The sequence below is a fragment of the Notothenia rossii genome (assembly GCF_949606895.1).
Source record: "Notothenia rossii genome assembly, chromosome: 3".
Taxonomy (NCBI): domain Eukaryota; kingdom Metazoa; phylum Chordata; class Actinopteri; order Perciformes; family Nototheniidae; genus Notothenia; species Notothenia rossii.
The window spans coordinates 93331303-93355518 of NC_136901.1; the positions used below are offsets into that span (position 1 = coordinate 93331303).

At 43.1% G+C, this 24216-nt stretch overlaps 1 protein-coding gene across 3 annotated transcripts in view; it reads right to left on the bottom strand.

The window, feature by feature from the left end:
• Window positions 1-451: 451 nt before the first annotated feature.
• LOC307032714 (uncharacterized protein) overlaps window positions 452-24216 on the bottom strand; it is a 43514-nt gene continuing 19749 nt past the window's right edge. Inside the window, exons 1-3 of one of the 3 annotated variants that reach the window (XM_079670888.1) lie at window positions 23460-24027; window positions 22963-23028; window positions 452-1536 (exon numbers count right to left, since the gene is read on the bottom strand). In XM_079670888.1, coding sequence (XP_079527014.1) covers window positions 586-1536; window positions 22963-22995 — 984 coding nt within the window. In that variant the 5' untranslated portion in view covers window positions 22996-23028; window positions 23460-24027 and the 3' untranslated portion in view covers window positions 452-585. Of the gene's footprint in view, window positions 1537-22962; window positions 23029-23459; window positions 24028-24216 lie in introns of those variants that run through there. The other 2 variants (XM_079670887.1, XM_079670886.1) reach the window with 2 other exon arrangements.

Genomic DNA, 24216 nt, shown 5'->3' on the forward strand with positions numbered 1-24216 from the left:
TTCCATTGTATGCAACTAGACTCCTTTTTAGAGCCCTCCTTTTGTTGGGTATTTATCTACCTGTGCCCTTTTGGCCTTCTTTGTTTGTTACAGGCTGCATGCCTGCCATTTTGTTTGACCAGCTGTTTAAAATAAACACTTATAATTATACCAATTCCACTCTGGTCGTGTTGTTTCCCTTTTGGTTCCCCTAGCCCAATAGGGAACGTAACAGCAATACACCTCCTGTGGTATTTGAAAATAAGGGAATGATATGATTATAATATGCTGCAAACACAACAGATATGCAGGGTTGCGAGTCTGTTTCTAAGGCCATTTTATTTTTGGTAGTCTGATCATTTTAACAAGAGAATAGGATCAAACTGAAAACATCGTAAATATGTTCTAGATACATGAATCATTGGTTCTTTTAGACCAAAACAGACTGCTAACTCAACAGGAACTATCAAAGTTTAAAGTCACAACATTTTATTGAACAAACAGATTATTGGAGAAACTACTCGGAAGATTAATGAACAGTGAAACTCGTTCATGGACTTTAAGGTGAAAACATTAAGAAAAAGTTTTCCCACACTCTTAACACCACTATGGTTTTAAGAGTGTGTGAACACGAAGATGTGATTTGAGAGTATCTGATCTGGTGAAATTTGTCCCACACTCTTCACAGCTGTAAGGTTTTTCTCCAGTGTGAATACGTTGATGTGATTTGAGAGCATCTGATCTGGTGAAAGTTGACCCACACTCTTCACAGCTGTACGGTTTTTCTCCAGTATGAATACGTTGATGTGCTTTGAGAGCACCTGATGTAGTGAAAGTTTTCCCACACTCTTCACACCAGTATGGTTTTTCTCCAGTATGAATACGGTGATGTTTTCTGAGATAACTTGATGTATTGAAAGTTTTCCCACACTCTTCACAGCTGTAAGGTTTTTCTCCAGTATGAATACGTTGATGTGTTTTGAGGCTACCTGATGTAGTGAACGTTTTCCCACATTCTTCACACCAGTACGGTTTTTCTCCAGTATGAATACGGCGATGTAATGTGAGAGCACCTGATGTAGTGAAAGTTGTCCCACACTCTTCACACCTGTAAGGTTTTTCTCCAGTATGAATACGGCGATGTAATGCGATAGCACTTGATGTAGTGAAAGTTGTCCCACACTCTTCACACCTGTAAGGTTTTTCTCCAGTATGAATACGGTGATGTTTTTTGAGAGCACTTGATTGAGTGAAAGTTGTCCCACACTCTTCACACCAGTACGGTTTTTCTCCAGTATGAATACGTTGATGTGTTTTGAGAGCACTTGATGTAGTGAAAGTTTTCCCACACTCTTCACAGCTGTACGGTTTTTCTCCAGTGTGAATACGTTGATGTGATTTGAGAGCACCTGATGTAGTGAAAGTTTTCCCACACTCTTCACAGCTATACGGTTTTTCTCCCGTGTGAATACAAAGGTGGCTCTTTAAATTTTCAGATGTTATAAAGGATTTGTCACATTGCTGACAGTTGTGACGTCTCTCTCTTCCTTTCGGTTTCTAGAACAGACGGACAGAGAAAGAGAGAAAGTCAATCTAAAAAGCATAAATAGACAAGTTAACACAATAAAAACTCACTTAATATAAACCTTGAGTTAAGAAAATACTACTTATCAACTGTTTGTTTATTATATTTGATACAGTAATATAGCAATATTCTAACCAAAGTATATACCAGAGGTGGGGGACTCGACTCACATGAATGTATTTTTTGACTTGAGACTTGCTTGACTAACATTGATAAAAGACTCGACTTGACTTTGAATTCATGACTTGAGACTTGACTTAGGCTTGAGACAGATGACTCGAAAGGACTTTACTTTTTAAAATGAAATATTTGCATTGTACTAAGCCCCTAGAGGGCAATGAAAAAAAAAAAGTCTCGTTCGCAGGAGAAAGTAGGAAGTGGAGCGCACAGGAGACAGCCGTTTCATTGCAGACTGTTATGTTTATGTGGGGAAATACATACATTATTTGAGATATATTTCAAACTCGGACTTCCTTTTAGGGACATTTCAGCCAGGGGTCTAGAGTTATTTGTTCAAGCACCGGATCGGCAAAACAGGAGAGTCTGTGAACCAGTCTGCCTTGACCTATGTATTAGTGCTGTAGCGATGCGTCGACTTCAAAATATCGTCGACGACATATTTCCTCGTCGACGCATCGCCACACACACGTGGGTCACCCAAAACAACAACAAGCAGTTCGCAATCGCACTTTAACTAGAACCTCAATTCCGTGACCATTCTTCTGCTAAGATGTTTTGACACTTGATTTGACATCATTGGACCTTTTATAAAAAATATAGACCCAAGGTCCCTCCCAAAAATCCCGGCAATTTTTGCTAGAGGGCCAAATCCAAGATGGCTGCTCGCGCCATCTTAAAAAATTAACTTTTGAACCAGAGCGCCTAGAGTCATGTGTAAATGCACTTTTTGGGGTAAGTCGGCCACAAGGATTCAATTTCTGACATCAGTTTGGTGCGATGACATCGTTCGGACCCACAAATCCAAGATGGCCACCATCCGGTCGAGAAAATATACACGTTTTGAACGGGAACATGCAGGATCACGAGGTACCGGTCACGGCAGTAGAACAAGCACTCACTGTTATAAACTGAAGTATATATATGTACTATATATGGGGGCGGAGCTTCCTACAGGCGATATAGGCGTTTGCCTAGAGCGCCACCCAGAGGGGGGCGCCACAAATAAAAAAAAATTAAAAAAAAAGTTTGCTTGGCGCAGTTTTGGCTCTATATCTGCAACCATTATTTAAAAAAAAAAAAAAATAATCTAACATAAGGGAAAATGAGCCAAAAATCTAAAATGGTCGGTCGAGAGCCTCAGCTTTAAGTGTTCACAGTCAGAACATGCTAGAGCGCTGTGCATTGATGGGTATCTGTCAAGTGTTTTTAAAATTGAGCGTTGAGGAAAGAAAGACTAACGTTAGAGAACTGTGAAGAGGCAAAAGCCATCGGGGCGCAGTATAAAAACAGAAGAAAAGAAGAAGAAGAGAAACGTGCCAAGTTGAAAGGTAGGCTATGCCATTTTGATTGTATTGTCAACATTAGCGAATGGATCATGTAATCTTGCTAGTTAGCCAAGCCAACGTTAGCTAGCCAGCGTTTGTTATTACCATTCAGTAGAAACTGTCATAAGGCTATTTTTGTTGTGTCATGAAATAGAAATATTAGTAATAATAACAATGTTAGTTTTGGTGTAGCGAGCTACACGTTAAGTTTACCTCAGAAAGCAGATTGACTATCCGAGTCAAACATTTGCCAAATTCAACCCTGTCATAATGTGCGCTAACGTTAGCTAACTAGCTCAGTGGTTCTCAACTCCAGTCCTGTTGAATGTTTTCGTTCCAACCCAGAACTAACACACCTGATTCAACTGTTCTAATAAGATAGTCATAGCTCTTGATTAGTTGAATCAGACCTGTCAGGCTGTCCAAATGCTTACTAACTAAATAATAGCTACATTTAACAAATGGAAATTATTCTTAATTTCTTATCTGCCCCCATATCAATATCTAATACGTAGGCCTACTTGTGTTTCTTATAGGGATTCATGAGTATGCCGCACGATATGGATCATAGCTTGTGACAATGTCCAACATTCCGTGTATCCTGCAGTGTGGAAGGGTTTGCAGCAAAGCCACCGATGCCATTACCTCAATTGAAAAATGGGACACTCTAAAGAACAATACAGAGTTATGGAGCGGTCTTGACAAGTTCGGAGACGTCCATACATCCATCGACTGGGATACAGGTCCCGTCGGACACTGTGTCCATGATACATGTAGGTTGACCTTATGCAATCCCACAAAACTGGAACAGGCCAACAACAGACAGAAAAAACGAGTTGTCGATGAATGCCAAGCTCAGTCTTCGTCTACGTCTGACATTAGTTCCACAGCTGCAACTCCATCTTTCAAGCGGCTGCGATCTAGTCTAGGGCTGATACACGATAAAAATAAATGTGTGTGGTGTTGTAAGACGGAGTCGGCAAAACATCCAGAATCAAAGTTGGTCCTGATTTCGTACGATCATGCATGGGCAGCGTTCAAGAGCCATACGGTGGCTCTGGAAGATGAACTAATGCGCGACAGAATCAACTGTCTGATCAATTATGCAGCTGATCAGCCGTATGCACTTGAGATCAGATATCATCACAAATGCTGGTTTAAATATGTTCGTAACTACCAGAGAATGAGTGAAGATGACAAACTTCCCCACATGCACAATGTCACTCTCCGTGAAGCTCAGACAATTTTCTTTGATAACATCAGAACAGTTATCTTTGATGAACATGAACTAAGGTCACTGCAGAGCCTCCTCAGAGATTACAGCTCTATCGTTTCTCGGTATGGATTCCCAACATCTGGAGTCAAGTCATCCTACATCAAAGATATCCTGACCCGGGAGTTTAAGGACAAGATCGGCTTCCACTCTCGCCCTCAAAGAAACCAGAGCGACCTAGTCTATGACACGTCTGGGAGCGGTTCATATGTCGAAGCAGCAATCTCCTCTATTGGTGTCAGCAGTGAGCAACTGGTGCAAAATGTGGCTGCGCGGCTCAGAGATGATGTCAAGTCCATCAAACTCGTCCCATGGCCTCCACGAGTCGAGGAGCTAGAGGAGGAGGAGGAACTCCCGCCTCTCGTTTTGCAGTTGCTATCGGCTTTGCAGGGGAAGCATGGGGTAGATCTGTTTCCAAGCACACTTTCTCTCACCTCTCTCATCACACAGTACATTATAAAGCGACCCACCACTACCGCCATCAATGCCACCGTCAACCTTCACGGATTGACTCGTAGCAAGGAGCTTGTTGATTCGTACTACAAGCTGGGCATGGGGATCAGTTACCCGAACGTGCTTCTGCTACGTGATGTTAGGACAATGCATGACCTTGAGCGGTGCTCGGTCTGTCCGGCAGAGATCGCTGAAGGGGAACCAAGCATCAGTATCATCGACAATGACGATTTTCGGAACGATACATTGACAGGAGGAGGTACTTCACACCGCTGTAATTGGATGTTTCTGCAACGCGAAGAACGTCTTGTACATAAGCATGAGGCAAACACCCAGGATGAGCAACCGCGGATCAAACATGCCAAGACTGTCTCGGACGTGCTGACTGAGAAGGCCTCTGAGATGCAAACGGTTATGCCATATAGGACCGTCAAGCGTGGCGAGCCTCCGATCCGTCATAAGCCTACTACTGTCTCATCGAGTACTGAGCCTCAGCGCCAGCGAAGCATTATTCATGCCCTTGCACGTGCTGATGTGAATGGTGACCGCCCTGTTGCAGCCGAACAGAATATCCCTTCGTACAACGGGTTTCACGCTGGATTGAATATGTGGCAGGACAAAAGCAAGGCTTATTTTCATACATCTTACAATCAACCGCCCGACAAGTCAGTTGTGAAGGACGTCATGGACAAGCTGGTTACCATCATCGCAACTAAGCACATGCCCTTTGCCTTCTTAGTTGGAGATCATCCCGTGTATGTCCTCATCACCCTGCTCAAGGCCGAAAACCCAAGCAAATCCAGTGCCATTGTACCTTTTCTTGGTCCCTTCCATACACAGTGTGTGATGATGAGTGCCATCTACAAGCGGTACAAAGGTAGTGAACTAGGTGAAGTACTTGTCGCGGCTGGAGTTATTGCCGATGGCTCCGTCGATCGTGCACTGAAAGGCAAACATTATAAGAGGGGGCTACGCTGCTTGCGACTCATGTACGAGGCCCTTATGTGTCAGCTGATGAAGGAGAACCTCGGGCCCGACCTGGCTGATGAGACGAGGGAGAACCTTGACATTCTGAGAGATACGAGTCAATCCGAGGAATCCCGCGCTGATGCTCATGTGGCACTAGAGAATGATGCTGACCTCAAGAGCCTTGTCACCAACATGTTCACCCACGTTGAGGCCAGTGACATGGCAAACTACTGGAGGGATTTCCTGTCCATGACAGACGCGCTCATGCAGAATGTACATGCGGTCCATATATGCAACTGGGATGAGTATGTGAGCTCTCTGCGTGCGATGCTGCCATGGATGGTAGCTTACGACAACAATAGATATGGGAAGTGGCTGCCAGACTTTTGGGCGATGTTGACAGCTCTCCCTGCAGATCAGGTTGCGTTCCTTCGTACTGACTTCACCCAGTCCATCACAGGCAACCCCTATTCCAACATGGCCTGGGACATGTGGATCGAATGCACCATGAACAAGGGTAGCAAAATGAAGTCTGGTTGGCTCTCTATCCTACAGAATGAGAAGCAGCTGCTGGTGCACTCCAGAAATGTGAACAATGTGGCCCAGATCCGGGCAGCTCACAATGCCCTTGCAAACCGAAAAAAGACAAAGAGGAAGCACACGGAATGCGGCCCCAAACGGATGCGAGAAGATGAGCAGTGTGTGCAAGACCTGGTTGAATGCATGCATGAGTTTGACACCTTCCCGTTCGATACGGCCTCAACCACCCTCCGTACCTTGCAGTCGGCCATGCCCGCCTCTGATGAGCTCGTTGCAGACTTCAACTCAGCCCATGCCGCAGGGGAGAAGAAATTGACCCACTTTTTGGAAGAACGGGTATTCAATAAGAATACCTCTCTTCATGCACCCGTCCCTCTGTGCAAACGATTGACGTTTGCGAAGGCGTTAAGCAAGGAGAAGCCATCAGATGAACTCAAGGCGAAAGCTGCAGAAATGGAGCGAAGCGCCCTCAAGGCAATGATAAACCTGGTTGAGGGCAGTCAACTTGTGAACCTCCCCGAGTTGCTCGAACATCGTATTGTCGAGGAGTGTGTGCCATTATTTAACTCCAACGGCACCTTCAGAAAGACACAGAAGAGCATGCTCGTGCAGAAGCTCTCTCTGGAATCTGTAGATCTGCAGGAATCATACATCGCTCTTGTGGACATGGGCATGATCTGGAGGATGGCAACTCCATCAGCAGAGGATCGGCGGACGCAAGATGGCAACCCATACAAGTGGTCGGACTATGTCCACAAGCTATCATCTATTATCCTTGCACGCCATCATAATGCTCACCGTATCATATGTGTGAACGACCCGTACGACACAGCATACTCAACGAAGGATGACGAGCGAGACCTGAGGGTACAGGGAAACACACATGTGCCCAACACCTACATGAAATTGGGTGACGCATTCCCCACTGCCAGAATGTTCAAGACGCTGCTGTGTAGCTCCAGCAACAAGGGGCGGCTGCAGAAAATGATATGCAGCTACCTGACCGATCTTGCACAGAGTGTTGATGTGGAGATTGTCTACTCTGTCGGCTCCCACTGTACCAACTTATCAACCCAACAACCGATGCAGAACTACAGCTTTGACCAGTCTGAGGCTGACACTGTCCTGTTCTCCACCTATGTAGTTTTGCGCGAGTCAGGCTACAGTGGTCCAGTTGTCATCGATGCCACTGATACTGATGTATATGTTGCGGCAGCACTTATCTAACAGCAGCTGCCAGGTATGCTCTGTATCAAGAGGAAGAAGGAAACCATGGCTGAGGCCTGTGCTGCTAAATGGAGGACCATCAAAAAGAAATCCTTCATCCGTCTCCCTCCGGATGCCGACAGCTTGCGTCAACATTGCCTCCGTGCCAACTACCTGGCGTATCTGGTGCGCCATCCATCGCTAAAGCACCATCCCTCACCAATCGGACATGGTTGGGAGCTGGTTGGTGGTTGCTGTCGCCCTGTACGTCACACGCGACCCGCACTCCCGATGCATCTACCTGCACCAAGGCCAACTGAAGAGGGACAGGAAGATGAGGAAGATGAGAGCGATGATGATGACGAAAATCGAGTTGCTGCTGTCCAGAGAGGCGATTCATCGGAATCGGAGGATTCAGAATGTAGCGAGGCAGGGTGCTCTGATTCAGACTGATACGGACTCTCAGTGTCATATTGATAAATTAAAAAAAAAGCAGAATTGTGTTTCATTTGTGTTATTGTTCAAAACTTGCCATTTCTCGAGGCAGCATTTTTGCGTTATTACATGTTGTTTGAAGTGTTCTCATTTGCTAACTAGTCAAGTTACAGCTAATAAAAGTATTTTATTTGAAGGTTAAGTAGTTGTATATCTTGTCATACATTCTTATTTCATGGTAAAATATTAATATGCAGATTATTTGCTTATAAGTCGGTCAGTACTCAAAACGTGTGTAATTTCTCGACCGGGTGGCGGCCATCTTGGATTTGTGGGTCCGAACGATGTCATAGCGCCAAACTGATGTCAGAAATGGAATCCTTGTGGTCGACTTACCCCAAAAAGTGCATTTACACATGACTCTAGGCGCTCTGGTTCAAAAGTTAATTTTTTAAGATGGCGCGAGCAGTCATCTTGGATTTGGCCCGCTAGCAAAAATTGCCGGGATTTTTGGGAGGGACCTTGGGTCTATATTTTTTATAAAAGGTCCAATGATGTCAAATCAAGTGTCAAAACATCTTAGCAGAAGAATGGTCACGGAATTGAGGTTCTAGACCCAACTATATGGAGAATGAAACGGCTACCACCTCCTCCTCACAGGATTGCGCACGAAGCCCTGTAAAAAGCGCCCAAACAAAAACATCTCGCCCTAGGTCTTTCAAATTGAATTGATTGACATCTCCAATATCAACGTAAGAGCTTGTTCGGGGGGTGCTAACACTTAACCATAAACTTTATCGTTTACTTTCTCCGTCTTTATATGTAGATATTACTTTTCTCCGTTAATCTCTGTCACGTTGTTTCCATAGCAACAACAACTTCCTGTCAACAGCGCTACCTCTCCTTCAAAATAAAAGCATATTCATAAATCAGCCCTAGTGTGTTGTGCAGCTTGAGCTCTGTGCACTTCGGTAGTGCTAACTATCTTATAGCTCTCTGTGCGGTTTGTTCGTGCTTGGTTGGTTAGTAGTTAATGTTAGCTACCTTGCTAGCGGCGCCAGCTGTGTGTTAGTTAACGTTTGTCAGCATTTAATGTTGGCTGGAATGGTAGCTAGTTTACGTCTGCAGAACACCACTATCTAGCCGCTACTAACCCGCAACGAACAAACTGCACAGAGAGCTAACTCATGTTGTGGTCGTTTACGAGTCAAACATAACATTAGACTACTACTATTATGTCAACTAACGGAGCCAAGCAATGTCCAGGCCAGGGCTGCACGTAAGCTGGTGCGCAGTTGTCATGAATGAAGTAATGTTTTTTGGTATTTATGAGACACATGTTTTTTATAAATCGAACAACAGAAAAATAATCGTTAGATTAGTCAACTAATTGATGAAATAATCGCCCGATTAATCGTTTTCAAAATAATCGTTTCCCCCAGCACTACTATGTATTCATGTCTGTGACTCAGTATCTGCTGCCCACAGCTGTTTTATAGAAGAAAAACCTCCTTCACTTCATGAAATCTCTGCAGCACCAGGAGGCAGTAACGTGTAACTCAGCAGAATCTCAGAAGAGCAGCACCAGCTGCAAAGAGCTTCACTGTGTTTACCTTCATTAGAACAGCTAACGAGCGACCGCAGGCTGCTACGTTTTAACCCCACACACACACACACACGCGCGCACACGCACGCGCACGCACACGCACACGCACACGCACACACGCCTCATTCTGTTTTCATTTACTCGTTCGTTATCTGACCAGCTTCAATCTTGTAGGCTACTCACTTCGTTTCTTGTAGCACTCGAAAGGGTTTTGGAGGTTGGTGCCTCGGTGAACGGGAGTTGAATGGCTTTCTTGTCCGCAGCAGCAGAAAGCATTTTAGAATGTTTGCATGAATCAAAGTGGGTCGTCCCCGTCGATTTTCTCTTATGCTCCAACACACAGTTGCACGGGGTGCAGAATAGTTTCCCCCCACTTTTTGCCCGGTCTTTAGTAGAAATGTTCGTCGGTAAATGAGATGGATTAGATTTTTTCATCTTGGTGTTTTCTCTATCGTGTGAGCTCCACACGTTCACTCTATACAGTGTTGTTTACATTCTGTGATGCGCGAGCTGATGACGTCACGTCAAGACGAGTCAACTTTTTTTCCCCTCAACTTTGTGTGGAAAAATGCGGGGATTATGCGGCCTTTTGATAAATATGCGGCCTTTTAAAAATCTGCGCCATTTTGCTGATTATGCGGTAAATTCTGCGATCGCAGAATCGCGTTTTTCTGGAGGGTCTAGTTAAGAGTTTTTTTGTTCTTGAATTGTTGTCACAATTCAGATGGTTGTTTGCAAAATGCAATGTTATAAGTGTACACTACTGCACTTTGTCTAAAATGAACATTTTAAATAAAGCGAGGGGAAAACAAATTACTGAGTTGTAGTCATTTGAATTACTTATATTGATAGAGCAATTTGGATTAAAGTATATTGAGTGCAAATAACACAATCCTACAACATAAATGGAACTAATTTGTGTTAAGTAATTACAACCTAACTGTGTTAGGTAAATCAGTGCACACTTTAAGTAAATACAACATAATTGGGTTAAGTAAAAACAACAAGTTAAGTAAATTCAACATAACTGTGTTAAGCAAATACAACATAACTGTATGATGTAGAATTTAATTAAGATGCTTAGGTAAGATTTACTTAAATGCAAGAAGTAAATATTAGTTTACTAGTCTGAATCCTATTTACTTAGCCTTGTTACGTGCAACCGGTTGACATAACTGGATTAAGTAAATCTAACATTTCATTTCTTTGAGTGTAGAGGTCATTATACAACTTCTAAAATCCTCCTCCTGCTGCCTTGATATTATTCCAACAGGATTTTTCCAAGATGTTTTTCCTTGCATGGCCTCAGATCTACTTCACATAGTAAACAAGTCTCGTCTTCACTCAGGTGTTTTTCCACAGGCTCTGAAAACTGCAGTCATTAAACCGCTTTTAAAAAAGAATAATCTAGATGCTTCAGTAATGAACAATTACAGGCCCATATCAAACCTCCCATTTCTAGGTAAAATCATTGAAAAAGTTGTTTTTCAACAGTTGAGTAACTTCTTGCATTTAAATAGCTGTTTGGATGTGTTCCAGTCAGGCTTTCGTCCAAACCACAGCACTGAGACTGCTCTTGTAAAGGTCTTCAATGACATCCACGTATGGCGCATTTCCACGGCAGGGCCTCGCACTGCTTAGTACGGTATAGGTAGGCCTTGGTAGGCCAGGCTCACTTTATCCTGCGTTTCCAATACAGTTTAGAAACTGGGGCAGTAACTATAGTAACGCAGTGTAGGCAGAGCCTTGACGTCATCTTCAATGTGAACCACAAAACCAACATCAGCCGTTAGCTGTTAGGCCTCAGAGCTCCTCATATCTGTTCAGAAACTACACACGTACAAACCACAGACTGTCTGTGTCATGGCGAATACAGTCGCTGGTTTATTTATGTCTGTATAGGCCGTTGTTGTGAGTGTGGACGGTCGGAGCATATACAACGTTAGCTTAGCCGATATCCATTCAGAAAACACACATTTTAAAAAGGTTTTTCGCCTGCCGTCTGTCTGCAGACTTGTCAAAGCATTAATTCATGGTTTTTACTAACCGGTATCAGCATGCTGTTACTTCGGCAAAACTGCTCCACCTGTTAGAAATCTGCTCAAAGATTGTTGGTCACCCTGTCAGAGACTTTCTGACTCCATCATAACCTGAGAGGCTGTCCAACAGCATCATCTGGGACCCAAAGCATGCTCAAACAGAGAATCTGAAGTGCTACCATCTAATGGAGATTCACTAAAGTCAGCCTGAAGCATCCTTTGTGCTCCAGTCAGTCCTCTCAGTAAACACAGAGCTGAATCCAGATCAGATGCACGCTGAAGGCTCTTTGAGCAGCTCTCACTGATCTTGCTGTTATGTTACATGTTCAGTGCTCGACATTAAGGACTGCCCGATGGCCCGGGGCCATCTAGTATTTAGCTCGGGCCATGAAGCCTCACCTGCTGGTTGCCCGATCGGGCAATCTATTATGCCAGTATAATGCAGCTCGCGGATCCAGTAATGAGTGACCCGACAGTGAAACTAAACATATCTATAACTAGTTACGGTAGTTTGAGAGGTAATTAAAATAGCTACGTGTGATATTCTAACCTGAAGTGTGTGTTTTGTCTGCTCAACGCTGCATGTGATCATGCAGAGCTGCGTGTCGACTCGTCAGCAGCAGCTGATCTCTCTGTCCCGTCAGATTAGACTTCACTCGCGTTTATGTCCATATCAATCAGATCCAGCTAGTTTTAGCTAATGATATGATTACCTGCTTATTAAAAGACACCGTGACCTAAACAATAAGTGTCGCTATGCAACTGGGTGAGGCCACAAAGTATAGCGCAGCATTATGCATTTGTTTACATGCCCACCGGAACACCGAGGCATTACCAACAGATCAACGCACAATCAACCCATACAGGACATCTCTTTCTCCACATTAAGTTAACTGGTGCCATCTTTATTGATCTTACCAAAGCTTTTGATGTTGTTGATCGCTATTTACTACTCGATAAATTATATGCTATTGGACTTTCTAGAAGTGCATTACTTTGGTTTAGCTCATATTTACATAATCGAAAACAGTGTGTTATTTTGAATGGGAAAAGTTCTGATCTCCTTATACAGCATAGTGGAGTACCTCAGGGCTCTACACTTGGACCACTACTTTTCACCATTTATATAAACAATTTGCCCTCCATTTTTCAAAACTGTAATGTTCATCTATATGCAGATGATACCGTTTTTTACACATCAAAACCAAATCTCTCTCAAATTCAAGTTTCACTCCAGTCAGATTTCACCCTCCTGCAAGACTGGCTATTCCAGAACAAGTTACTTTTGAACAAAACTAAATCCTTCTCTATGATCTTTGGTACCCGACACAAACTCAAATCTTTGACTGGCTCATGTGATATTTCTTGCAATGATGGTACAATTCTGCATAGAGTTGACAGTTTTAAATATTTAGGGGTATGGCTTGACTCTAAACTTTCATTCAAACCTCATATTGATCATATACTGCATAAAGTAAACTTTGGTCTCGGTACTCTTTACCGCTCTCGGCACTGTTTTACCTTAAAAGTTAGGAAAAAACTTGCTACCCAACTGCTATTTCCCTTATTAGACTATTGTGACGTTGTTTATCTCAATGCTCCGAAATCTGTTCTAGCCCCGCTAAACATTGCTTACAATAGAATGTGTAGATTTATTCTCGGTTGTGATTTCCATACACACCACTGTGCACTGTACCTAAACCTCAATCTCCCTTCTCCTGATTTGAGAAGACATTTGCACTGGCTTGAGTTCATTTATAAAAGTTTCAACTTTAATTATCCCCCATATTTGAAACAGTATCTCTTTCGTTTTACATCAACCCACCAAGTTAGACATACCTCTCAGCTCTTCTTCACCGTTCCTCTAGTTAAAAAGGACATTGGCAAAAGAGCCTTCAAATTTAAAGCTCCTGCTGATTGGAATAACTTACCTGCTACCATCAGATCTCTCCCTACTCTGACTTTGTTCAAGCGTGCATTGTCGTCTCACCTCAAGGTTGAATGTTTTTGTATGACCTGAAGTACTTTATTTATTGTTTAAGGGTTGTTGAGGCTCCATCTTATTTCACCATCTCCTCATGAGATGACCCACCTATTGCCCATTTCTAAGTCTTTATTTCTAAGTCTTTATTGTTATGATTTTGTATATATAGTACAGCTACTCTACTTTACTCTACCCAATGATATGCATTCAATGTAACCGCCTATAATGTATTACCATGTGCTGTATGCTTAGGCTGAATGTTTGTAATTTCTTGGTTATTTCTTCCGATGTATGTGTGTGAATGTTGTTTGTATGTTGTACTTGTTTGTTATTTGTTTTCTTGGGACCCCCTTGAAAACGAGGTGATTCACCTCAAGGGGTTTATCCTAATAAAGAAATTTGAATATATTAAGTGTTACACATTAGAATTGACTACTCTTGTCTGTCACATACTCTTCTTGTCTGTCACATAAGTGGCACAACTGAAGCGGTATTGCGCTAAAGGGAAATTATTTTGACCGGACATTTTGACCGAAGAGATTTAGATTTAGAACGGGAACTCTGACGTCGCCATTTTGTGTGCTTCGTGGATGCGCTCGGCTCCTCTCGACTGCTGCTGCTCGGGTCTGCTCGGTCAGCTTCCGGATGAGGAGGCATTCGTTCGACCAACTTACAGTAGATAACATTACAAACATTTTTAACAGGGGCCATAATAGCGTAAATAATGTTTGTTTTGGCAGTTATAACTGCATGTAATGTTTTCTACTTTTTTACATCTGGGAAGGCATTTGCCTTCATCAGATGGAAAGTGTCTTGACCAACAACTTAAGTATTTATTATAGCTATGCAGGGCATGCAAGAGAGCAAACACAAACAAGTGAAATGAAGAATACAATTGAAATTGTAATATTGTGGTGGTTCATCTTATAATTCAGTTCATAGAATGCACCAGACAGCATCTAAGACCTGCAAAAATCTAAATGTTCTAGGGGGAGGCCCCCCAAACCCTTCGTGCGTCATTTCGTCCGCGCGCATTTTTAAGGGCAATCTCTATTGGGCTCAGGGCCATCTGTAAATTAGCTTAGATGGCCCACAGGGCCATCTCCCAAAATCCTTAATGTCATGCACTGATGTTTGTTCCTCATGTATTGTGTTTGTCTTATGTGTCCATGTTGATGTTACACAACGAGCTGCTGTGATGCAAGTCACATTTCAGACTTGATCTGACAATTAAAGAATCGTAGACAACAACGTTCTAACCTCTATCTAACCATAATGTGCATTCATATTAGGCTTGGGCGGTATCATTTTTTTCATACCGTCATACCTTGCTGACATCATACCGTGGTATACGGTATATGACGGTATGACTTGGGTCGACTTGAGCGAGGTGGCATTCGGCGGCAAATAGATGTTTCGAACGGTATATTATATGTTCGGTGTAAAATGCAGCCCGAGCCGGTACACGCTCGCAAAGTGCCGCGACATGCGCGCAAGTGCAAAACAAGGGCTGCATACATGACACATTGTGCAAATGGCACATTTTGAGATCGGATACAGGACGCGTTTGTAGATGTCCGACGTTGTTTCCATTGTGAGCTAAGTTAACAATATATCATCATACATAAACATTTTCCGGGAGTAAATACTTGACTTATTGAATAAAGTTTGCTATATTCACTAACTAGTTTGGCAATATTATTCCGTGCATGTGTTAAAAACCTTATTTCCGGGGACTTCCGGGTCACGCTCAAGATGGCAGCTTGATTTTCGCGCTCCCCAACGGTTTATTAAAATAACCCTGAAGACAACTGAGATATTATCAAATAGTGTATTTTTGCACATGATGGAAGACAGGGTTGCTACAAGAAGTAGGAAAATTATGTCTATGACCGAAAACATGGATGAACGGACACTGCAAGATCGCCGGAGTGTCGCTGGCTCTCCGACCCAGGACAGTAGCGAGGATGACGGGCCGGTTGATGCTAGCTTACGAAGCATACTGAACGAACTGAAGGACTTCAGACGGGACAACAAACAACAGCTTACAGAGATAAAACAAGAGCTACGTAGAACAAACAACAGACTGGATGAAGCCGAGGGGAGAATTGGCGAAGCAGAATCAGGACTAACAGCAGCAACGACGCTCCTGAAACGGCTTTTACAGCGCCAGATCAACATGGAGGCTAAACTGATAGACCAGGAAGGACGGGCTCGCAGAGACAACATTCGGATTTATGGGATACCAGAAGAGGCAGAGGGTAACAACATCCCCGGTTTCCTGGAAAATCTGCTGAGGGACTCGCTGGATTTCCCACATGATACGGAACTCAAAGTGGAGATGGCACACCGGGTGCCGGCACCAAGAGCCACCGGCTCGCAGACGAAGCCCCGGTCCATCATTGCCAAGCTCGCGAGCTACAGGATCAAAGAAGAGGTGATCCGCAAAGCCTGGCAGAAAAGAGAGGTTTTCTACAATAATGCCCGCTTCTATGTGGACCACGACTACCCGCCTGCAATCCTTAAAAGGCGCATCGAATACGCTGAAGTGAAGAAAATGTTAAAGGAGAGAAAGCTGAAGTTCCAGACGCCCTATCCAGCAAGACTCCGGGTTTTCTACAGTGATGGCACCCGCCTGTATCAGAGCGCAACAGAGGCGACAGAAGACATGGCTTCACGGGGACTTCCAGTCACCGTCTTACCTGCCCCGACCGACCCGGACCAGAGGGAGCTTCAACTCCTGTCCACCTGGCAGGTGGCCGGGAGCCGGCGCTCCGGAGCTCCGGACAAGGCTGATAACAGAGAGAAAACCTCCCGGTCCCGGTACAAAGACAAACTGCAGGGATTCCAACGGAGATCCTCTGCAGATGAATGACAGCGTTTTTTGAATCACTGAGATGCAGATAAGTCTGTGGTTTTCTGTTATTTACTCCAGTCACCACCTGTTTACATTATATTACTATACTACTATTTACTTACAGATTAAGTTGGTTTGTTTTGAAGTGTTACTACGCCTACATCTTATTATTAAACTATGTAAAATTGTTGGGATGCCAATATATTAATAACGGACATTTTCCACCTTTGACACATTTAGTTATTTCAGTTATGACTGTGACCGTTATGCAGCCATCTCAAGGGGCCCTACTCTTATTAAAGAGCAGGCTTTCCCTTTATGGGTGCTCTAACATCTCGAGCCCCTCAAAGGCTCACCTAGAACGAGCCTCAATATTGGAAGCAAAAGACTTTGAGGAATGTAATGACATTCTGGTTCATATTATTCTGTTACTGTTATATTACTATGTTAATTTCTCGATGTTCACGAGAGTTACAGGGATGTACAATGTTCTGAGTGCTGGTCACTGTTCAGGGAGAAACTTAACAACTGCAACACCCATAGGAGACCATGGCTGATAACCATAGCTTTAAAATTATTTCATTTAACGTAAACGGGGTTCTAAATCCGACCAAGAGAAGTAAGATTTTGAGTAAGATGAAAAAAGAGAATGCACACATTGTATTTTTACAGGAAACGCACCTTAACTCTACCGAACATGAAAAGTTGAAAAGAATGGGTTTTTCTAAAGTGTATTATTCATCTTATAAAACAGGCCACAGGAGAGGTGTAGCCATCTTATTATCTCATAGACTTTCATTTGAACATCTCTCAGAAATAAAGGACAAGGAGGGAAGATATTTATTAATTTCAGGAAAGATAGAAGGGATCCAAATAACACTACTGAATGTTTATGCCCCCCCAGGAAGTGATCTAACCTTTTATAGAAAATTGTTTGAACTAATGACAGAAGCAACAGGTATTCTTGTATGTGGAGGGGATTGGAATGTACGCCTTAACCCTAGACTAGACTCTTCAAGAGGATCCACCCAGACCTCCCTACACAAGAAACTTAAGATTCTCATGTCAGAACTGGGTGTGATAGACCTCTGGAGAGACTTCTACCCAACAGGTCGGGATTACACCCATTATTCTCATCCACATACAGTCTATACCAGAATCGATTACTTTTTCATTTTTAAAAGAGATCGCCATAGGATACATTACTGTGAGATAGGTAATATTGACTTGTCTGATCACGCTCCACTGTCGTTGTCGTTACAAATCAGTAATAACCCTGGAAATACACTATGGAGGTTAAACTCAAATATTCTAAACAATTTACAATTTAATAGACGAATGAAAGAAGAAATAAAAATGTTCATAGAAGAAAATTATAATGGGGAGGTCGGCTCAGAAATGGTGTGGGATGCACTGAAAGCCGTTTTTAGGGGCAAAATTATGTCTTTTTGTGCGTATAAAAAGAAAGAAAGACAATTAAAATTATCAGAATTAAACAGAAAATTAAAAGAGCTTGAGACAAAACATAAAAAGGAGCCAGATACAACTCTCATCTCAAAACTAAAAGAAGTTAGGAATGAGATAAATATTTTGTACGCACAAGAAATAGAAAAAAAGCTGATCTATACAAAACAAAAATATTATGAATCCGGTTCAAAATTTGCGAAGTTTCTGGCGAGGAAACTCCAAAAGCAACAGGCGGATAGCACGATCTACAAAATTAGAGACTCAGACTCTAAAACTGTTCTATATAAGCAAAACGAAATAAAAATGACTTTTCAAAAGTATTACAAACGATTATATACACAGCCACACCTGGAGGGTGAAGAGCAAACTAGACAATTTTTAGATTCTCTCAACTTACCTACCTTGTCAGAAGACCAAAATACAAAATTAATAACTGCAATAACAGAGGAGGAGTTGAATATGGCGATCTCTAGACTAAAAGCAAACAAATCACCTGGCCCGGATGGTTTTTCTTCCGAATGGTATAAAACCTTTAGGTCTGAGTTAATACCGAGCCTCCTCCGGACATTCAACACAGCTTTAAAAGAGGGAAAAATCCCACCATCGTGGAGAGAGGCTACTATCTCTGTTATACCAAAAGAAGGAAAGGACAGACTGGATTGCGGGTCATATAGACCAATCTCAGTTCTTAACACCGATTACAAACTATTCACCTCAATTCTTGCCAGGAGGGTCGAAAAGGTTCTTCCCCAGCTTATCCACACTGACCAGACCGGGTTTATCTCACAGAGACAGACCCATGACAATATTAGACGTTCGTTACACATATTGAGTCATATCCAGGAACATAAATTACAAGCCTTATTGGTCAGCCTGGACGCGGAGAAGGCCTTCGACTCTGTGAGTTGGAAGTTTCTATATAAAGTTTTGGAAAGGTTTGGATTCCACGAAGAGTTTATTAGAGGAATTAGTACACTATACAATAATCCAACTGCACGGATAAAAATAAATGGGTACCTATCAGACACTATTAAATTAGAACGAGGCACAAGACAAGGTTGCGGAATGTCGCCATTGCTTTTTGCACTTTATATTGAACCCCTTGCCCAATGGATAAGACAGACCGATGACATTAAAGGCATCATCATAAAGGGAGAACAACACAAGACCGCGTTATACGCAGATGATGTTTTGCTATATTTAAGGGAACCCTCGAGCTCACTTCCTGAACTGTTTAAGCTATTGGACACTTTTGGTAAATATGCAGGATATAAACTAAACGTTCAGAAAACCCAGATTTTAACATTAAACTATACTCCCCCTAAACAACTGCAAGATAAATGTAATCTGAAATGGGACCAGACTTCACTGAAATACCTGGGTGTGCTGATTCCAAAAGATGTCTCCACACTGGCAAAGATTAATTATGATCCCCTTTTGACCAAAATAAATGCAGATATACAGAGATGGAACTCCAACCCTTTCATGAGTCTTACCCAAAGAATTGAATCAGTAAAAATGAACATTCTCCCACGACTTCTTTTTTTGTTTCAGGCTCTCCCCACAGAAATCTCCACAAAGCAATTCTCTGAGTGGGATAAAATGATTTCCAGGTACATTTGGCAAGGGAAAAAACCCAGGGTTAGGTTCAAAACGTTACAACTGCCGAAGGAGGAAGGAGGTATGGCGGTACCACATCTGAAAGATTATTTCTACTCGGCTCAAATTAGACCATTGTTGAACTTATGCAATCAAGACTACCATGCCAGGTGGAAAGATATAGAATTGTCACTGATCAAGGACCCCCCAATTCAGGCAATATTAGGCAATAAGGATTTAGAAAGATTTATAAACAGCACTCAAAACCCATGGATAAGATTTCAACTTAAAATTTGGAACTCTGTTAGACAGGAATATAAATTATTAGATAAACTAAGAATACTCAGATGGTGCGCCTATGACCAAGATTTCAAGCCTAATGAGTTGGACTCAAGATTTAAAAACTGGATAGCCAAAGGAATAACAACATTTTACTAAATAACGGATAAGGGACAATTAAAAGATTTCGAAACTTTAAGAGAAAAATATGCTCTGGAAAAGCAAGACTTTTATAGGTATCTACAACTACGCCATTATTTTGACCAAACTATTAAAAAATACCCACCAGATATGGATGACCCAGTGCTGAAAGAAATTTTAGGAGCCTATATGTCAAAGTTAAACAAAGGTATTATATCCAGACTATATAAAGGCTTCATGGCAAAAAAATCTCACTCCACAGACTATGTTAAAAATAAATGGGAAAATGAAGGTAATTTTGAGATCTCGAAGGAGGAATGGCACAAATATTGCATCTTTCAGTGGAAATGCACCAACTCGCATACATGGAGAGAATTTGGATGGAAATGTCTAATTAGATTCTTTATTACCCCAAAGCAAAAATCACACTTCACAGGAGAGGATTCAAAGTGCTGGAGACTGTGTGGGAGTCAGGATGCAAATCACTGGCATATATTCTGGGATTGTCCAGTCATAAAACATTTCTGGTTAGAGATACACAAAATATTGGAAAGTATATTTAATGTGAAAATACCTTTCCAGTTTTGCATTTTTATTTTAGGGAAAAATGATTTTCACCCAGGGCACTTCAACAATTATTTATTTAGTATTCTGATATCTGTTTGTAAAAAAACCATCACGAGGCACTGGCTGCATCCTGACTCCCCCACAATAGAGGAATGGAAGGATATAGTTAATGAAGTATACATAATGGAAAAAATTACCTTTTCACTTCGCCTACAAATGGACAGATTTATTAAGCTGTGGTCAGTATGGGTCTCCTATGTACAACAGTCACGGCCAGATTTCGTGGACTTAAGTAATTGCTAGATTTGTCTTTTTGTGATGGTGTTATTTACCTTTGTTAGTTTTATTTATTTAGGCTATTTTGATTCTTGAGATCTCACTGTTCTGTATATATGTATAATATGTTATTGCTGCTGTATCGAGAAACCCAGATGCTGATGTCCCAACATACCATGTACATCTATGTTACATCCCTTTGTTCTTTGTTCTTTTTACTTTAATAAAAAAAAGAAAATGGAAAAAAAAAAAAAAAAAAAAAAACCTTATTTCCATTTGATTCATTGGATTACTCGCGTGAATGTTTAGCACGTTAATGCTTTCGTTTTTAAAACCGTCCGACCTCCACTACAAAACCATCAACCAGTTGCATAGGATTAAAAAATGTCAACACTCACTCACCCCGTCTTAAACATTCCCAAAGAAGTGCCTCTGTCTCTCGTTGTGCTGGATGAAGTCACTGGCGACGAGTAAACCCAAAAATAGTCCCAAACAGGCGCAGAGACATTTTTCTTTTTTACTAGTTGTCCGAGTTCGGGGCCGGCAAATGCTGCCGCCATCTTGCTCAGCTCAGCTCTGTGCTGAGCTCTGAGAGCGGGAAAGACGGACTGCCCTCCCCTGCCCTCTGCTGGCGCGTGTTGTGCATTACAACCAATGTCGTCCCTATCAAAACTCAGTGTCAGTGTAATAGAATGAAACGCATCTGTGATTTGGCGCACAGTCTGTGACGTCACGGTATTGAAAATCATACCGACGGTATTTCGAAATACCCTGGTATACCGTAATACCGTCATACCGCCCAAGCCTAATTCATATTGTATATTTCAAAACAGGTTGTGATCTTTCATTTGCGGATAACAGTGTTACGGCCCGTCCACACAAAGGCATGAAAAAAATCTTGATGCTGTGCGTGTCTGAAGCTTCCCGATTTTTTGCGAGCAACGCGACCAACAACCAATCACATGAATCTCCCGCCCCCGACATACAAAGCAATAGCAATGTTAAAACGAAGTGAACTGGATATAAACTCCCCAAACAGGCGAAAACCTACCAGTTTCACCCACTGTCTCTGCCACCTCCCTCCATGCCTGGTTCCTCCGGTTTGTATCCCGGTAAATAGTTCTGGTCGTAAGAACCGGGTGATTTGCTACCGTAATATCTCGTTTGGAATATGTGGAAATGAACTGCGGTCTGGCTCTCCCAGCTTGCACGCGGTTTGATTGGCGAGCGCTTGTACTGGCGGGATTTGCATAAACGGGATTTGATTGGCTGATGCCAGCTTCGAAAGCATTGGGAGCATCAAAAGTTGAACATTGCTCAACTTTTGATGCTCACGATGCTTGCAAAGCCATGCTCCGCTCCCCACAATGCAGTTCGGCGAAGATTACAAATCTTCTACGTCACTCACCCCATTCAAGCGAATGGGCGAAGCTTTGAAAGATTTTTTTCATGCCTGTGTGTGGACGAGCCGTTAGGCATTTGGGGATAACAGTGTTAGGCATTCATGAGGTGCAACAACATTAACATGAACCTTTCTGTTGGTTGCTTGTTAGCAGACCCTCCACGCGATAGCAGAGCGAACAGGTACAGCAAGCGAGGGATCATTGTCTACTAGCAAATCGATTGCAGATGGCGTCGTGCTCGCAGACGGATACAAAGATAATAATGAATGGGTCGGGAAATATACTTTGGTGGCCGTTAAACCTGGACGGCCCAAGTAAAGTCTATGTGTGGGAAACCCTGGACTTGAATTTTGAATTGAGCCGTCCCTTATAGATACTATCTCTTTACGTATTAGTGATAGGAATCCCGGCTGTTTTTAGTGAGTCGGATCATTTGGCTCGGCTCACTAAGAAGAGCCGGCTCTTTCGGCTCCCAAACGGATCTTCACGCTACCACAGTTTACCAGAGCCTCTGTTTCGCCGCTGCGAGGCTCCGGCGCTCGCAGTTCACGCGCGTGCTCCACTAGCACAGGAACACGCTTTGCTGGCGGTGAAAAGAATCCCGCCAGACTCCTTTGCCCCTCCAACAGAGGGATGTCCTTGTCCTTTTTCGTCACTTCAAGCGATAAAAACTCTTTTGGACGCCCTCGGCTCGAGTTCAGGGCGTTCCGAGCTGAATGAGGGCGTCAAATGACGGCAAGACGCCTGCCTGGCGGAAACGCTGGAATTAGGAATATATTGTGAGGAAGTGCACACTGACCTGAGCTCCAGGAGTCTCTTTGTTCTCCTCCATGCTGCTCTCAGTTCTCCTTCTCCAGATGGGTCTCTGAAATAATCAACACAACTACAGCTGACACAAAACAAGACAACTCAATACAACAGACAGACACAACAAAACTAATCTACAGCTACTTCGTAGGTTCATAGCAGAGGTGAGAAGTAACTAAGTACATTTACTCAAGTACTGTACTTAAGTACTATTTAGAGGTACTTTTACTTTACTTGAATATTTCCATGTAATGCTACTTTGTCTGCGACAATAGGAGACAGTAATAAAGCTGCTTCACTGAAGAGGAGAAACTCACAGCTCCAGGACTCTGTAAGTCAGGAGGAGACTAGAAACAACAAGTCAATAAACTGAGGATTCATCCTGTAACATAAAGGAGTTACACCCCACACCCACCCACACACCCACCCCCACCCCCACCCCCACACCCACACACACACACACACACACACACACACACACACACACACCTTCTTTTAAGCTGGAAACACTGAGAAGACCACAGACCTGCTTCAGGTCCTCTCTGGGGACACTGGGTCCTGATGAAGACCACAGAGCTGCTTCAGGTCTTCTCTGGGAACACTGGGTCCTGATGAAGACAACAGAGCTGCTTCAGGTCTTCTCTGGGGACACTGGGTCCTGATGAAGACCACAGAGCTGCTTCAGGTCTTCTCTGGGAACACTGGGTCCTGATGAAGACAACAGAGCTGCTTCAGGTCTTCTCTGGGGACACTGGGTCCTGATGAAGACCACAGAGCTGCTTCAGGTCTTCTCTGGGGACACTGGGTCCTGATGAAGACCACAGAGCTGCTTCAGGTCCTCTCTGGGGACACTGGGTCCTGATGAAGACCACAGAGCTGCTTCAGGTCTTCTCTGGGGACACTGGGTCCTGATGAAGACCACAGAGCTGCTTCAGGTCCTCTCTGGGGACACTGGGTCCTGATGAAGACCACAGAGCTGCTTCAGGTCCTCTCTGGGGACACTGGGTCCTGATGAAGACCACAGAGCTGCTTCAGGTCCTCTCTGGGGACACTGGGTCCTGATGAAGACCACAGAGCTGTTTCAGGTCCTCTCTGGGAACACTGGTTCCTGATGAAGACCACAGAGCTGCTTCAGGTCCTCTCTGGGGACACTGGTTCCTGATGAAGACCACAGAGCTGCTTCAGGTCCTCTCTGGGGACACTGGGTCCTGATGAAGACCACAGAGCTGCTTCAGGTCCTCTCTGG